Source organism: Tursiops truncatus, chromosome 2 (assembly GCF_011762595.2).
Source record: "Tursiops truncatus isolate mTurTru1 chromosome 2, mTurTru1.mat.Y, whole genome shotgun sequence".
NCBI lineage: Eukaryota > Metazoa > Chordata > Mammalia > Artiodactyla > Delphinidae > Tursiops > Tursiops truncatus.
In genome coordinates this window covers 117,406,895-117,424,967 of record NC_047035.1, presented here as the reverse complement: position 1 = coordinate 117,424,967, position 18,073 = coordinate 117,406,895, and the positions used below count along the sequence as shown (strand labels likewise).

Here is an 18,073-nt window from a genome sequence, read left to right as displayed (position 1 = left end):
GAGTGCCTCACCTGGGGACTTGGAGGGAAGGCAGTATCCACAGGCTGTTACCCCTTGGCTAGTTACCTGCTCACCCCACTTCTGTGCTTTCACAGCTCCCCCCAGCACACAGCTCTGTCTGCGCCCAGACCGTGAGCTCCTTGAGCTCAGGATGTGGACTGGGGCAACGTTCACCCAGGGTCTGATGATGTTCTAGGCTTGGGTGAGCCCCTCCCTCCCTGAAAAGGTTTGCTGGTGAGGGGTGGAGAGTCTAGCATCTCTGGACCCGGTCTGGGGTGAGGCTTGGGGTGGTAGGTGACAGCACCTGGGATCCTGCCCCCCCTCCTTACCCACAGCTTCAGTGGGCCTCAGGCTCCCTAAGTTTATGGCCTCTGAGAATGGCCCAGCTAGGGCATCGGAAGGAGGCAAGTGGAGACAAGTAGCTGGGTGGCAGATGGCAGGCGGGGCTGCACAGGGGAGCATGGCAGCTCCACTTCCTGTGGGGCGACGGCCCTGGAGCCTGCCCTAGGGGAGGTTGCACAAACCTACCTGCACAGGCCCCGGGCTGCGTCTCCCACTGGCCCCTGCCTCCCCACAGCCCGGGGCTGGCATCCCTGCTCTCAGTCCTGAAGCCTGGGCTGTGTCCTCCGTCTCCACGGGGCTGGTGAGGGGCCGGGCCGGACACTGGGACCCGCCCTCCCATCACTGGGCACCAGCCCTTCCTCATTTTGCTGCTGATTCTAGCCCCAAACAAAACAGGTTGAGCCCTTTTCCTCCCTCCAGCAGTCTCTGGCTTACAGCTGCCTTCTGAGGCACTGCAGACGGCGCCGGCCTGGAAGGGGGGCCCTGGGCCAGCGCTGCCAGGACGGGGACGGTGCGCCTGCCTCCTGGCCCTCGTTCAGCCCTGTCTGTGGCAGGAGAGGGAGCTTTGCCGTGGCAGTCGGCTGAGGAAGATGCCCCAGCTTCAGTTCAAAGATGCCTTTTGGGTGAGTGAAGACGGCTGCCGGTTTGAGCCAGTGGTGTTGGCCCCGGGGAGGCCAGTCCGTCCGAAGTTTCCCCGGGGGTGGTGGGTGGGGATGCGGCTCCAAGAGGGGGATTTCTCATGAAAATAGTGGTTGATTTTTGGTCTTTATCATCGTGGAGGTGACTTGGGCTGCTTCTGAGTCAGGAGACGAAGGGGATCCTCAGTCTGGGGTACTGATTTCTCTGCAAACTTCAACACAGTGAGTGGGGGATAGTCTCTGTGCTCCCAGGGCTGGTTTTTCCCCTGAGTGACCCTCTCCCCACAGCAGGAACTTTTTAGGAGTGTCTGATATATGGGTGGGAGCTCGAGGAGGTCTTGTGAGGCGAAGGAGGGAGGGGGTCAGGTTTGGGGACCAGAAAAACTTGACTTTGGATGTTGGCTCTGCTATTTAGAGGCTGGACAAGTCATTTAACCTCTCTGAGTTCCATTTTCCCCCATCTATATAGCAGAGAGAGATATTAATAAACGCACCAACTGGATGGGAGGGTTAAAACAAGGTGAGGTAACAAGCTCCCCCGCACCTTGCTGGAGCGCCAAATGGGAATTCTCTTCCCCTCACCCAACCCCTCTTCCTTGCAGACCTCAGGGGTCCTTTGAGGAGGCGACAGGGCTGGGCAATTCCTTGCTGACTTTCTTAAATCCAGTGCACATGTAAATCAAGCCTTTTCCTAGTGAAATTCCAGCACCCAGCTGGCTCGTGGGGGTGAAATGCTTGGCCCAGGCCACACAGCCTGCAAGCCCAGTTTGGACCCCAGATCCCTTCAGCTTTTTTCCAGCTGTCTCTCAACCTCTCCCTCTGCTCCCCAAGCTCTGGCTGTTCCCAGTGGCTCACAGGAAAAAGCTGAGACCTCTCTGGTTACTGCTGGGGAATGTGGCTGTCCTGAGGGATCCCCTCCAGCCCTGCAGAGGACACCTGGCTCTTTGCTCACTTCGCACGGCCTCAGTCAACAGCCTGGCCTCCCTGGGCTCTTTCCTGGGGCCTCCGGCCAGGAGGACGAAAGCTAACGAGCCAGGTCTTCCTTGCCTTCCAGGCCACGCTCCGCTTGGGGCCCGTGGCCAGCGTGTGAGTGGCCTGCTTCCCGCCGGCACTGACTGCACAGTGGGCAGAGGGATGCCTCTCTGGGCCTCCGTTTCCCCATATCTACAAAGAGGGGCTGGGACCAGCCCAGAGAAGCCAAGGGAGGCAGACCTGGCTCGGCCCATTCCAAGCACCAGGCTGGAAAATGGGGCCCGTGCAAGGGGCAAGGGGCGAGGGGCTGCAGGGGTGGGGTGACAGGCCGGACAGCGGGTCACTACATCACTGCTCTGACTTGGAGTGCAAAGTCTGGGGAAAGGACAGGGCCTGAAAATCCAGGTGCTTAGTTGCCCATGGCAGGCCAGGACATCTTGACTATATTTTAGCTCCAGGACATCTGTCCCAGCCCAGAGCCCCTGGGTCCACCTTCCCTAGGACAGCTGGGCCAAGGAATAGCCTAAGGCAGGATCTGGGCAGCGGGGGATGGTACATGAGGGAGAGCAGGGTATGGTGGCAGCTTCCTGAGCGGTATCCTGCCCACGCTCTGTGCTCTCCCCACCTCTGAGCTGCTGCGGGCTTCACGGCCTACAGGTGCCCCCTCTCCACCACTGCTCGCTCCCTGGGCCTGGGGTGAGGGTGCAGCTTCCCTAGGGAAGGCTGGAGCAGAACGGGAGAGGTGGCCAGTGGGAGCCTCTCACACTGAGCCTGGGCAGATGCCCCAGAAGGTCGGTGGCAGCACCCCTGCCCCCAGGGCTCTGAATTCTGACACCTCTCACGGGAGCTCAGCCCCACCCAGCCCACGAGGACAGCTAACAGTTACTGAGCATTAAAGATGTACCAGCCGCCCGTTCTCAGGACTCTGTATCTGTTCACCCATTTAAACCAAGGAGGTAGATGCTATTGTTATCCCTATTATTCACAAGAGAAGGCTGAGGCACAGAGAGCCTAAGTCATTTGCCCAAGGTCATGTAGCTGGGGTGAAACCGGACAGGTTGGCCCCAGTGTATGGACTCTCACCCAGGTGCTTCATTGCTCTTCTAGCAACAGGGCCCATCACTGGATCTTTGGGCCACGTTGGTGGAGGAGGGAGAAAAACTGTCCTTCTCACCTCCCAGAGAAGTAAGATCAGATGAGGTCCATAGAAGTCTTTTAAAGCCCAATTTACAGACAAATCTGTTAAATGGAAAAGACTTAATGATCTAACTGCCATGGGGGTGTTAGGGACAGGGGCCTGCCTGCCCCTCCCCCTGGCTTTCCCCCACCCCAGTCCAAGGCGCACCAGCTCCGTTGTGAGGAGGGAAACAGAAGTGTTTTCTGAGGAGCTGAGAGCTTGCATTGAAGCTTATACACTTTACTCATACGAGATGCCCTAGAGTGGTTAGGGCCCATGAACTCTGATTTTACCCACAGTTATAGCAAGCTTGGTCATGTGGTCTTTTAACCTATAGATACAGCAAATAGTAGGGATCTACATTTGGTTAAATACTGGTGGGCCTGAACTGTCAGAGACGGTTTCACAGATAGCTGGTAGCCTGATAGCAAGAGGAGACAAAGAAATTATAAAAAGCAGACACAGCAGTTCAGAAGTGGTGGGAACATTCAGCATGGGAACAGCCCAGTCCCGTCCCTCAGTGTGCCGATATTTGCAACTTTTGCCAGTGTGGCCACACGGTATGTATTTATAGCCTGCGTTTATCTTCAGCAGAACGTTCAGAGGCAGGCCGCTGTGGGAGTGCGGCAGGGGCGGGCCTAGCCGCAGGGGGAGGGAAGGGATCATTCGATGTCTGTTATACACGCACAGTGATAAAGAACTTCACGGCTTTGCAGGAAGTTTGCGGCTGACCCTCAGAGCAGGGGCTGTTGGTGAGACAAGGCCGAGGATGAGAATACCAGGTGCTCGAGCTGAGGGGGACTTAGAGCTCATGTAACCTGACTCAGCACCGAGCGGCACAGAAGCCCCCAGGATGCGGGGATACCACTCCCCTTCCCCAGTACACACAGCTTTCCTTGCCAAACTGTACTGCAAGAAACACCTGTCTGCCTCCTCTGGATAAGGCTGGCGAGTGGGGTGTGTGTTCAGTCAAAGTTTATAGAATAAGTGAATGAACAGTAAATGCATCCACGGTCCTCATGCCTTCCTGAACCTACCTTCTCCTTCATTTTACTTTAGTTACATTCTGCAAATGTTTGTTGAGAAGGGTTCACTACCAGGCAGCCTAAGCTGGGCCTCCCACCCCCACGTCCAATCAGGTGAATGAGACTGTCTTGCCCTCAAGGAGGCCAGAATCCAGTGCTGGAGACTGAGCTTCTCTGATAACACGGCCAGGCACGGGGCATACCCAGAGGGGTGCTCCGAGCTGCGCTTTCCCCTCCTACCCCCTCATTGCCTCCCACCTATATGTCCAACCGCCTTTGCAAAGAAGTCACTGGATATTGCTTCAAGAGGGAAAATCTAGGTCTGGACCAGGTTTTATTAAGATCCGCATCCTGTCCCACTTGGGGTTGTTAAAAGGAAAAGTAAGGGCCGCGTATACTACCTCTCACTCCCTGCCCTTCCCTCCCTGCCGCCCCGGCTTTGGGCAGGAACCATCAATGGGGACAGAGAGAACAGGCCTGAACTTTTCCCTCTGACTTGAGGTCACATCTCTCCCCTTTGAGGCTGGGCTCCAGCTTCAGCTGGAAACCTCTGTGCCAAGCTGGGAGGAGCTGAGCTCCTCAACAGAGGACAGAAGGAGGTACCACATCCTTGGGTGGGGGAATGACTCACCCAGGATGCACCGGGTGAGGGTGGGGAGAGGGGACTCAGGCCCCGTGTGTCTGATCAGCTACTGTTGCCTCTTCTCCTTCCCAGTTCTGAGACTCTGAGGTTCCCCACAGAGGAGGAGACTGAGGTGGGGAAGACCCTCTTTTCAGCATAATTCTGTTTTGAATGTATGTGGGCCTGGGTATGATTTCCTCATCTTCAAAACACCATTGTTAATGACTGCATGGTCCTCCAGCTTGTGGATTTGGTGGACATGCTGTGATTTATTTATCCAATCCCCTATTGTTGGACATTTAGGTTACTACCGATTATTTAGTATTCTGGACAGTGATGTACTGGGTAGATCTTTGTGTATCAAGGTTTTGCACTTGAGGACTACGACTTTGGGTAGCTTCCCAGAAGAGAAGGCATTCCTGGGTGAGAGAGTGGGCCCAGTTCTCTAGCATTTGGCACTAGCAGTCACTTTGGGACCCTTCATAGTCCTCTGGCTGGGCAGGAGACTTTTCATCCAGGAAAGAGGGACCAGAGGGACCTGGAAGGGGCTGGGAGGACTGGGCCTGGAGGGGCTCTGCTGGGAACCTAAGCCCACTCAGGCTTTGTGGGTGGACTTGCAGCAGGGCAGGGCCCTGTGGCCTTGAAGGCTGAGGGGGCCAGTGGCTGAGGAGTGGGGTCCTCCCGAGAAACAGGGGATTGTAGAGGCAGGAGGTGGGAGAGGGAGGCCCCTGGCTGTCCTTCCTTTACCCGCCACCTACTGCCTTCCCAATGTCTCCCTGGCCATGGCTGTCAGAAGGGGTGAGGATGGACTCTCTTTCTGTGCTGGTTGCAAAGCTCTTCAAGGCATGGTGTTCTGTGTAAAAAGCATAGAGCCAAGCAGCGTGTCTTGCCTGCGACCTGTTGTGAAAAGTGGGGGAAATAAGCATTTATGTCGGCACAGGCTTGTATTAATGAGAGTCTCTAGAAAGACACACAGAGAACTAATTAAATTGATAACCTTGGGGGGAGTCAGAGAAAAGCGATTGATGGGTTACAGGGCTGGGTGTCAGTGAGCGTTGTCACTATGTATCTTTTTATAGTTTTTAATTTTTGAACATGCAAATGTATAACCTATTGAAAAATTAAATTACACAACTAAAAATGAAAAAGAGAATGTTTATTTCCTGTTCTGTGAAGATTTTTTTCTCTGAGTCCCAGCTACTTAAATCATCCCCAGAGGAGCGACAGTGCCTGTTTGTTCAGTGTCTGTTAGGCGCCAAGCACTGCGACAGTCATTCCATGTGTGTCCCCAAACCCACCCTGCAGGGAAAGACTTGCCAAAGTCCTCCTGTCGGCAGAACGGAGGCATGGGCAGGTCAAGGGCCTAGTTCATGGTCATATGTCCAGGACAAAGCAGGGGCACCCACCTAGCTCTGTCGGACCCCATCCTGTTCTGCCCCTGACTCCAAGGAGATTGACCGGTTCTTGGTTCAATGATAACTCCTGTTGGATATAAGGGCGGCTCCCTATAGGTTAACACTGGTTTCCATGGTTTTGGAAGTAATGCGATTTTTCTCTCCATAATTTTCTGCAAGTGATCACAGATTACGTATTTCATTAAAAGGAAAATATTTAAAAACACAACTAAGCAATTCCTGTTTTCAAGGCCAAGATGGTGTTTTTAGGCGACATTTGTAGCTCGATAGCATGAACTCTTCCACGTACCCTGTGCACACTCTGTGGCGCGTGTGCCCGCTGGGACCTGAGAACTTGGTTCCTCAGCGCCCACTCCACAGGACACGGTTGGCCATGTAATGGCAATAGGTGACTGCAGAGGTCTGTGGTTGTGTTTGCCCTGCTGTTGCGATGCCTGCAGATGCTCTCCTGTAGGATTTCCTGGAGGCGGTGTCCTGGGCCAAGAACATAAACCACACCTTTGATTTTATTATTGGTGGAAAACAAGATCTGCTTCTCCAGACCCTCTTTTTGATCCAATTCCCAGGAACTCATGGACTTTTCCTAGCTGTTCCTGGCACCTCCCCCCAGCCGGGGTTGCCAGCTCCTGGGATGGAGAGGAAGGGCCTTGCTTGGGTTTGGAAGGGTTGGTGAGGATTTGGGAGGTGGCAGGAGGGCAGAGCATGCTCCAGGTGGAAGGAATGGCGCAGGCAAAGGTGTGGAAGGGGGAGAGGGCACAGTGGGTTTGCAAGATGGTTTTCTGGCCCAGAGGACTGTGCAGGGTGACTGGTAGGAAGGGAAGGCCCTTGCCGGCTTGTGAAAGGTCTTGACCAACCTTGAGTGAAGGCAAAGATGCTTTCTTCCTTTTTGCACCCTCTGCAGGGATGGATGTTTCCACTCATGCAGAGGTTTGGAGGCTGCAGGCTGTGGGTAGGATGCCCGCCCACCTCGCCTAGAGCCTGGCTGACGCTGCAAACCACACGATGGAGGGAACTTGTGGAAACTGAAACTGCCTCACGTCCAACTAGAGAGAGTGGTACCCTGTGCCCTGGGGGCTGCCCATGCTAGGGCTCCCTGCTGTGCTAGCTCCGGAAGGTCCCTCCCTCATGGGCTCAGTCACTCCCTGTCTTCCAGTCTCAGAATGGGGAATAGGCCTCTGTGAAGCTTCAACCCTCACTCTCTGAGGGGAACCTGGAGAATCCTTTCCCCTCTCTGAACTTCAGTTACCTCATCTGTAGGATGTCAGAGTGATTCTCACCTAAGATAAAGGCTTTGAAGATGGAGAGGCTCAGGGGTCCACATTCTTCTGCTCAGCATCAGGAGTTAGCAGACCAGTAACAGATCCCAAGGGATCCCCACTTATAATTGGATAGGCACCTACAGGGTGAGCCTCATATGTGGATCCTCCCAGTCTCAGGATGCCTCCCCAACTCTGTTCACCGTTGCATACTAAATTCCACCATTAGAGATTCATTCCTATGGCTTCAGGTGACAAGATGCAATAGCCCCATGAGGTTGGTATTCTTATTCCTGCTTTATAGAGAAGACTGAGGCTTATAGAGGGGATGTGGGCCTGGGGATACCACCCCGTTGGACTTTGGGGCTGCTGGGCTAGGCCTGACTGCTACCTTCCCAGCCAGTTCAGAAAGCCCTTGGCGTCAGTGAGAGTGTGAGGTGGTTTGCCGAGACCTGGTACCCTGAGCAATGAGTGACAGAGGAGGCGGGTGAGTGACATCCCCTTCTGCTGGTGTTGACAGGCCACCCACTATTGGGCAACAGGAAGTGTCTGCTGGTGCTCCAGAGACTAGCAGCCTGGGTGGGGATGGGGCAGCCAGATGGGATCAGGGCTTCCCAACTGCAGAAATGGAAAAGCAGAAGCTGAGCTATACTGGAGAGGAAAAGGGGGTGATGGGCTGAATCAGGAAATGCTTGACCTCTTCAAGGGACAAGGAGGCCTGTGTGGCTGGGGCAGAGGGACAGAGGTAGAGAGTAGTTGGAGATAAGATCAGAAATGTGACAGGGATCAAAAATACCAATGCCCAGGCACTGCCACAGGTCAATTGCATGCAAATTTCAGGGTGGAGGAGCAGTATTTTTCAAAGTTCTCCAGTTTCCAAAGTGCAGCCAAGGCTGAGAACCATTGGTGTAGATAACTGTGGTGTTTCGGATGCATCGCAGTTGCTGACAATGAGCATATATCTGGCTTTTATCATTTACGTGACCTCATCTGACTCACTTGTGAATGAGTAGAGGGTAGAGGGTTGTTTTTTTTTTAACCTTATAACCTTATACAATTACTTTTTTTGTGGTCAGTATACGTAATGTAAAATTTACCATCTTAACCATTTTTAAGTGTGCAATTAAGTGGCATTAGTACATTCACAATGTTGTACAATCATCACCACTATCTATTTCCAGAACTTTTTCAAATTTCAAACAGAAATTCTGTACCCCTTAAATAATTACTCCCTATATCCCTCTTCTCACCTCCTACTCTGCTTTCTGTCTCTATGAATTTGCCATGCTAGGGACCACATATAAGTAGAATCAGACAGTATTTGTCCTATTTCATTTAGCATAATGTCTTTAAGGTTCATCCATATTTTAGCATGTGTCAGCATTTCATTCCTTTTTATGGCTGAAAAATATTCCATTCTACGTATATACCTCATTTTGTTTACCCATTTATCTGTTATTGGGCACTTGGGTTGTTCCCTCATTTTGAATATTGTGAATAATGCCGCTATGAACACAGGTGTTCTAATACTGGTTTGAATCCCTGCTTTCAATTCTTTTGGGTATATACCTAGGAGTGGAGTTGCTGGATCATATGGTAATCCTATGTTTAACATGTTGAGTAACTGCTAAATTATTTTCCCCAGCAGCTGCTCCATTTACATTCCCATTAGCAATGCACGAAGGTTTCAAACAAACAGACAAAAAAAAAAACCCAAAACAAAACAATGCACAGGGTTCTGATTTCTCCACATCTTCACCAACACTTGTTATTTTCTGTGTGTTTTTTCCCCCAATCATAGCCATCCTAGTAGGTATGAAGTGGTATCTCTTTGGTGTTTTGGTATTTTTTTTTTTAAACTTTGCCTTTTTATTTTATTTTTTAAAAATTTATTTATATGGCCGTGCCACGCTGCATGCGGGATCTTAGTTCCCCTTCCAGGGATTGAACCGTGCCCCTTGCAGTGGAAGCTCTGAGCCTTAACCACTGGACTGCCAGGGAAGTCCCTCATTGGTGTTTTGATTTGTATTTCCCTAATGACCAATGATGTTGAGCATATTTTTTTATATTTATTGGCCATCTGTATATCTTCTTTAGAGAAATGTTTATTCAAGTCCTTTGCCTACTTTTGAATTGGGTTGTTTATCTTTTTGTTGTTCAGTTTTAAGAGTTAGTTTTTGTATATGGTGTTAGGAGTCCAATTCCATTCTTTTGCATGTGCATATCCAGTTTCTCCAGCACCATTTGTTGAAAAGACTGTCTTTTCCACATTGAATGGTCTTGCCATCCTTGTTGAAAATCAGTTGACCATATATGTGAGTGCTTATTTCTTGCTCTCTGTTCCATTCCATTGGTCTGTATGTCTGTCCTTATGGCAGTACCACACTATATTAATTACTGTAGCTTTGTAGTAAGTTTTGAAATCAGGAATTGTGAGTCTTCCAACTTTGTTCTTTTTTTTTTTTTCAAAATTATCAGCTATTGAGGTCCTGAGTTGAGGTGTTTTTATTTTTTTAATTTATTTTAATTTTTTAAAATATAGTTGATTTACAATGTTGTATTAGTTTCAGGTATACAGCAAAGTGATTCAGTTATACATATTATATATTGATATATTCTTTTTCAGATTCTTTTCCATTATAGGTTATACAAAATATTGAGTGTAGTTCCCTGTGCTATACGGTAGATCCTTGTTGGTTATCTATTTTATATATAGTAATGTATATCTATCTGATAATCCCAAACTCCTAATTTATCCCTTCCCCCCCTTTTCCCCTTTGGTAACCATAAGTTTGTTTTCTATGTCTGCAGATCTATTTCTGTTTTGTAAATAAGTTCATTTGTATCTTTTTTTTATATTCCACATACAAGCGATATCATATGATATTTGTCTTTCTCTGTCTGGCTTACTTCACTTAGTATGATAATCTCTAGGTCCATCCATGTTGCTGCAAATGGCATTATTTCATTCTTTTTTATGGCTGAATAGTATTCCATTATATATATGTATCATACCTTCTTTATCCATTCATCTGTCGATGGACATTTAGGTTGCTTCCACATCCTGACTATTGTAAACAGTGCTGCTATGAACATTGGGGTGCGTGTTCGTTTTGAATTACGGTTTTCTCTGAATATATGCCCAGAAGTGGGATTGCTGGGTCATATGGTAGTTCTGTTTTTAGTTTTTTAAGGAACCTCCATACTGTTCTCCATAGTGGCTGCACCAATTTACATTCCCACCAACAGTGTAGGAGAGTTCCTTTTTCTCCACACTAGAGATGTTTTTATAGGTGAGGAAACTGAGGTTTGAACCTTCCTGAGGTTGCCAACCTGGACTGGCCACCAGTCTATGAAAAACCCCCTATAACTCTCCCAAACCTGGACATACTTGGAGAGACACCGTCCTTAGAGAGAATCCCCTGGGGATGGTGGGCTCCTCCTTACAGTTGCCCTACCTCTGGCCCCCTGAGAAGGCCCATGACTTCTGAGCTTACTTGAGGCCCCACCAGCTCTCCCTCTTCAAGGAGGATTGTCCCACAGGCTGGGGTCACCGACTTCTTCAGTGGATCATGAGACGGCCCTGAGGGAATTGATGTCCACCCTGGTCTGGGCCTGCCTAGACCTGAGGGGTCTTTGAAAACCAGGACTTCTACCCCCAACTGCCCAGATGGCAGCCACTGAAGCAGAAGGGGTCCTCTTCTTTGTCACCTCTTGAATGTTTTCCCTTCATTTGGACCAGCTCTGAGCCCACTCTCCCAGGCCTGGGGACCCCAGACTGCAGGTGGTAGGAAGGTCCAGGAGGTCAGCTGGAGTCAGCCCACGCAAGCAGGGTTGAGGTGGTAGGCAGGGGATCAACACAGAAGTCTGGATCAGTGTCTCTGGAGCTGTCGTGAATACTAACAGCTTGGGCTGTGGGGGTCTGCACAGCGTAGAGCAGCACCGTAGTAGGTGCTGTGTTGGTGTCTGCAGTTGTTCTCAGTCTGACCCAGAAGAGGATGGAAATTGACACTGGAACCAAAGGAACAGTGTGGCTAATTCCAGGGCCAGGGGAAGACCAGCAGCTGAGACCAGGTCTTGGGTCAGGGCGGGAGCTGCCATGAGGCTGCTGGAATTTTATTTTAGTCCTCAGATCACCCCCAACCTTAGAGGGACTGCAGATTCATTGAGGGGAGGAGTTTGCATTCCAGGGTCCAAAGGTCTTGGTTTGAGTCCTACCAACGTACGGGTGCAAGTGAGGGGCTGAGTGGGAAGGGTAAGCAGTGAATGGTTCCAGAGAGCACAGGCTTCCCTCAGGCAGCCCCAGCGCCCCAGAACCCTGGAGGTGGCAGCTTGCTCCACTTAGAGATGTATTTTCCCACAGTGCTGTGCTATGCCGGATGCACACTGGCTGTGTTGGGCAGGGTGAAGCAATTTCCCAGTCTCCAACACAGAACTCTTGCTTGGAAGGCACCGTCTTTGTCTCTCACACTGCCTTTAGAACCCGATGCACTGCTTGGATTCCACTGCATTCACGGTGTGGCCCTGGTGAGTCCCTCCACTCTCTCAGCCTCTGGCTCCTTGTCTGTATTAAATCCATTACTGTGGTTAAAAGATAGACGTGGTGAAATGAATGTTAATGGCCTAGGGCAAGAAGCCCCGCATATAGACCCTCGGCAGGTACAGGAGCCCAGGAAGACCCTGGGCTTGGAAAGCGTTGGAGCCAGAGCCCAGGGTCAGCTCTGAGGCCCAGAACCTACCAAGGCTGGCAGAGGAGGCTGAGGGACCTAATCCAGGGGCTGTGGGTGTCTGTTCCTGCCTTTGGGGAAAGGTGTGAGGAGTGGGGGTCTCCTGCACCCCAGGGGCCCATCTCTGTCTCTTGAGCAAGTCTCAAGCCCAGAGGAGGCTGTCAGTCCTCACCCTGAAGCAATTCACAGCTACCAAGCAAGACACCCCCCGTCAGCCCAGTGGAGGTCTTGGAGTCCAGTGTGCGTTCCACTATACGGGTGAAAAAATGAAGGCTGAGAGATCGGAAGCAAGCAGTCAGTCGATTGGATTCCAACCAGCTAGGATTCAAACCCAGCTCTCCTTTTTTATTTCCTTTCTTGGTTTACTTTTACTTGATATGTACTTATCACCATGGCCACCATTTTCCAGGAGCTCCTTAAGTTTCAGGGTGCCCTTTGCTGGGCTCCTACATATATTATATCATTTAGTCCTCAGAGTCCCAGGGAAAGTGGACAGTGTGTTCACACTCATTTTACAGAGGAGGGAATCTGTGCACAGGAGCTTAAGTAACTTGCTCAACTTGTGTGCGTGGGACTGGCCAGGACGAGGACGCAGTGCCTGGGGTCTTCCCACACCCCCTACCTGGACTTTCTCTTGTCGAGGTGTTCCCTGTGGGCCATCCTCTGGCAGGTGTAGGAGGTGTGGGAGGGGTGATAATTGCAGAAGGAGACGTGCAGAGACAGCGCCTGGGCCACAGACGCCGGTCCCCAGTCCCTGGCCGGTCACTTACAAGCTGGAGGCCATGCAGCAAGGAGCCCTGTGCAGCCGGCCACGTGCAGGGGATGGTCAGTGCCTGCCCTTGCCGACAGGTCAGAGTCTCCTCCAGGGTTCAGCGTCGGGTGGCTCATTTCCCTTCTGCCCTCCAACCATGTTCCCTACCTGCCCTCAGCCCTGGCCACTGCTGGATCCTACAAGCCCCCCGCCTAATCAACTTGAGTGGGGGGCACTAAAGAGGAGCTGTGTGACCCGGGCAAGTCACTCACCTTGCTGAGCCTCCGTTGCTCATCTGTGACGTGGGGCAGTAAGGGCACAGTCCTGACATTGCAGGCTTCTCTGGGAATTAGAGGCATGGAGAACACTGGCCTCTACCCATCCATATCCCATCCATCCTGTTCCCTTCCCCTGAATTTGGAACCTGGCCCTGAATCCTCGTTACCTCCAGGGAGGGTCCCACCACTTGGTCTGCCTGACTCAGGGCTCCACCTCAGCTGGCCTCAGGCTACCTCTTCAGACACCTGCTCCAGCCCCTCAGACCCCTCACTGCTGCTTTCTGCTGGGCTTGTAGCCACTCACAGCTCTGAGCATCAAGCTTCCGGTCTCCTAAACCCGAGGGGCTCATCCCCACCTCCAGGCCTCCGCCCCAGCTCGTGTTCACTCCCTGCCCCACCTCTCGTGCTAACTACTACACGTTTTGGTTTCATAAAGCAGGAGGCAGAAGTGGGGGATCGAGCTGGGCTTTTAAGAGCAGAGGGGAAGTGAGAAGTACATCACAGAATGGGGGAGGGCAGTGCAGTAGAGGAGGCCCTTCCTGCTTGACACTGGAAGAGGCCTATTTAAAAGAACAAAGTCGGAAGCCACACGCGCCCACACAATTGCTGTTTGAGCCTGGACAAGTTACATAACCTCTCTCATCCTCGCATTCTCCCCGGGTCGGTGTTACTGAGATAAGAGGCCCCAGGTGTGCACAGTTGGTCCCCTTCTGTTGCTTGTGTTGTTCCCCTGGCCCCCACACCCGGCTCCGTGGGATTCCTGAGAGCTCCTGAACATTCTCAGGGCTCCAACGGGGCCCACTGAAGGCCGCAGGTAACCATCAGCACCCTGCCTCCAGATTCCCCAAGGTCAAGGGCCTGGATGTCTCAGGGGCCCATCCAGCAGGGCTGCTTGAGTAAAGGGCTGTCTAAGGCCCAGGGGAGGCCTCAGACTGGGGCTCAGTGGGGAGCTAGAGGCCTCTGGAAACTCATCTCTAATCCCAAGCCCCTGTCAGCCCAGCTGAACCCAGAGTAGCTCATCTAACCACACTCAATGTGCTTTTGTTCCTTAAAAGGAAGCTTTCTTGGCTCTCTCCCTTTGCCACCTAGCCTGGGCCATCTTAGAAAAGCTGTAAATCACCCCCCCATTTGTCTGCTTATGAATGGACCCCTCCAGTCTTTGAGTCAGGGGACACCTAGACCCAGAACACCTAGTTCAGCACGTCATCTGAGGCGCGAATCCTCTCTGCGGAATCCCTAACCTGATTATAGACCCCGGCGATGGGGCATTCTCCATCAGAGCGGCTCACCTGTGTTGCACATTTGGGGCCACTTGGGCTCTTGGAGTTGGCCTCTCTGGGGGCACCAACCACAGACACGCCCTCTGCTCCTGATGGCCCCACAAAGCTCTGCAAATGACCACATTCCCGAATGGCTCCTCAAGGGCTGAGACTAGGGAACTTTGCTTTACCCAACCCTCCTCCTGGGGTACTCTGGGTAAGCAACCGGCTTGCTCACTTAAGTCTCTGATCCATCCATCCATCCATCCATCCATCCATCCATCCAACCAAGCCATACGTGGGTGTCTGGTCCTTTGCTTTTCCTCAGTTTAGCAGCCAATAATGGTGGAGATGTGGGGTACTAGCTGTGAGGCCGTGGAAAGAGCCCAGCTGCTATTCATTGGCTTATCCTCTCTGAGCCTCAGTTTCCTTATCTGTACAACAGGGATAATAATACCTTGTACCAAGTAGAGGGGACAAGTCTGTCTGGCTTATTTAAAGGTGCTGGATAATGAGTCATTGAATTGCAAACAAATGGTCTGGTGTTCTCCATGGGGCAGCTCAGGAGCTGTCAAACCCACGTCAGCTCGAGGGCCTCCCTCAGACACTTCCTCAGCCTTTGTCCAGTGTATTTGCTGAGTGTTGCTGTGCAGACCTGGGCACCAGGACCCAGTAGGCAAACAGACCCACGTTCTGCCTCCAGAGGGCTGCCTTCTCCAGAGTTCAGTGCTTACTACCTCAGGTGTGCTGACAATCCCAGTGGTTTGGTTTCTCAGCCCACAGCAGACAAGCAACAGTGGACTAGCTGTTAATAAACCAGCCATGGTAGGCACGTTGGCCGCAGAGAACTGTTAAACTGCGGTGAAAGGAGAGGGCAAAGCAGCCTGGGCACCATGAGGCCTGTAACCGTGTTCAAAATCGCAGTCCTTGGCTTCTGGGGCTTCCTGAGATGAAGGGAGTAAGTCCAGTCTCCCTGTTCTGTCTCCTCTTCACTAGTAAAAGGTGATTTTTTTAAAAAAAGAAAGAAAGAAAGAAAAATATTAGAAAAAATATATAGGGCTACCCTGGTGGTCCAGTGGTTAAGATTCCACGCTTCCACTGCAGGGGGTGCGGGTTCAATTGGGGAAGTTCTGCATGCTGTGCAGAGCAGTCCAAAAAAGAAAAAAAAGAAAAAAAAAATATATATATATATAGAGAGAGAGAGAGAGAGAGCGCCTAGCAACCCAAGAGCACCTCAGTTATTAGAAAGGTTTTTGACAAGCATGGCTAGCATTTTACAGGTTTCTGAACTTGGTTAGGGTGCAAGCAGGAAACTTAATGTTTTTCCTTCCACCTTCCAAAGCCACTGGGAGCTCTCCCTTCCTCTACCCTGGGCACGTGTTGAGCGTTTCTAGTCCTTTTCAGGTCTAACTCCCTCCAGTTCCACCACATATCAAAATCTCACTCTTGTTCACTTGAAAGTTTCCCAGTTTCCCCACTTGGCCTGTGATTGGAAGCCGCTGCCGGGGGGACAGAGAACGGGTCTGTCTCTGCACTCGCCGTGTTCTGCCACCTCCACTGCCTGCTGCTTCTGTGTCTCCACAGATGGCGTGGGGCGCGGGCTTGGAAGCTCTAAAGGGGTACTTCACCCCTTATTTCCCTGGTGCTGCTGTAGCTGGTGCGGCGGGTAGCAAGCGCACACAGGTCAGCTCTTCCTCTCCTGGCTGCCTCGGCGGGCTCCGTCCCCTGCAGCTGTCCACGTCTGACCCCTCCCAGCTGCTCCCCACCGTCCACTCCACGCAGCTTCTTTCGGGGACTCTTCCCTCGCTTACTACCGGCAGCTCTTCCCAGCCACCTTCCCGGCCTCCTCTTGGTTCCCAGGAAACACATGGTGCCAGTTCCCAACTGCTCCCTCCCCAGGCCTCACTCCCCTCAGGCAGCTCCAGCCCACCCCGGACTTCAGACTTCTCTAGGTAAGATGCAGCCATGGTTGCCATGGCTTCCAAAAGCCAGCAGACAGACAGCAGCCTCCCTGCTGGAAGGTCAATTAAAGGTCACTTCCTGTCCCTAAACCTGTTTCACAGTCAGGAGGCCCCCAGAGAGGGCAAGGGACTTTACTAAGACTACCCAGCTTCTTCCTGGCAGATCAGACCTGGTACCAAAACCCAGGCCTCTCCCTCTAAGGTTAGAGGTTTAGCTGTCCTCTGAGGGACTTTATATTCTGGAATTCCACATAAGGGAACATTTGAAAAGGCTTCTGCAGCCTTTTAAATGGACCCTCTGGTGGGGGAGGGTGTATGGTAGGGAGATAACTTGTTTTTTCCAGCCTGGCACATTTGGGTTCTGTCTGGTGGGGGTGGTGGGGGGGGGTGAGAGGCAGGCAGGGACAGGGTAGGGCATATGGGGAGCTACCACTTGCTGAACAGCCACTGAGCCTGGGGCTTTGCAGAGAGGTGAGGGAATGAGCCAAGATCTGGTCTGGGGGAGCTGGGTTCAAATCCCTTCTGTGCCCTTCAGGGCCCCTGAGCAGATTAGGTAACCTTTCTGGGTTCCATTTTTCTCATCTGTAAAATGGGGGTAATCCCGGCTCAGGGCAACCTCTGACCTTGCTTTTACTATTCTCACCTGTGTACATTATTTCACTGGCTTCTCAGATCAAACCTAGGTGGTGGGAACAATTAGGCTTCTCTTTACAGGGAGGGAAGTAGAGGCTGAGAATGACCAGGACCACAGGGTGGGGTGTGAACCCCTATCTGGTCTGCTGAACTCTGTCCAATCTCTCAGGCCAGGCCCGGGCCCCCTCCCTGACTGGGCGGCCAATCTGCCCTGATAGGGCTGTGCCCTAGAGGGTGGGCTGTCAGGGCCAGGAGAGGTTGGCCTCTGCCCTCACTTCCTCCATGAGGAAACCAGGTCCCGAGAAGGGAAGTGGCTTGCTTGGCGCCCTGGTCTCTGCGGCCTAGCCCATGCAGCCACCAAGAATTGTATGGGTATAAAAAGGAGGAAGTGGCAGTGTGTACAAAGGCTAGCTCTCTACCCACCCAGTGGGGGCATGGCAGGGCCGGGGTCAGCTGGCGGGCCTGGACAGTGGCTCACAGCCAGAGCCACCCAGAGAAGGGAGCAGGTGGGCTGTCCCTGAGCACAACCCGGCACCCAGGCCTCCCACATGCTGCCTTCAGGCTGAGGTAGGACCATGCTTCCTCCTGCCAGAGTTGTCCTGAGCACCTCCTCCTGCAGCCCCGATCTGACCCCTCTATGGGGAAAAGGAGGTCCAGAATGGCCACACAGTGAGGGTGGCAAGGCCTGGGGTCCCACATCTGGCTTGAGGGAGGTCTCCCAAAAGAGGGGACCGCACCTGCCTGCCACCTGGCACCCTCCCCTGGGGCGGATCGCCCTAGTGCCACATGGTGAGGGCGGGGCCTCCGGCTGCTTGCCGGCTCTCAGCAGCTCATCTGCAGAGCCAGCACGGCCCTTCTCCAGGGCAGCGTTCCTCTGACCCAGCCTGGCACAGAGCTGGCCTCTGTGAATCCGTGGTAACTGAATGACAGACCGAAACACAGCTTTGGTTTGAAGCAGAGAGAATTTGGGAAATCATTTTCAAAAGTTTTTTTTTTTTTTAATCTTTTTTTTTTTTT

General features: G+C 52.2%; 1 protein-coding gene across 2 annotated transcripts in view; it reads left to right on the top strand.

The window, feature by feature from the left end:
- The first annotated feature begins 618 nt into the window (after positions 1 to 618).
- The window catches only part of PSTPIP1 (proline-serine-threonine phosphatase interacting protein 1), a 41,029-nt gene continuing 23,574 nt past the window's right edge, over positions 619 to 18,073 (top strand). Inside the window, exon 1 of one of the 2 annotated variants that reach the window (XM_033852037.2) lies at positions 619 to 965. In XM_033852037.2, coding sequence (XP_033707928.1) covers positions 933 to 965 — 33 coding nt within the window. In that variant the 5' untranslated portion in view covers positions 619 to 932. The remainder of the gene's footprint in view (positions 966 to 18,073) is intronic. The other variant, XM_033852036.2, reaches the window with a different exon arrangement.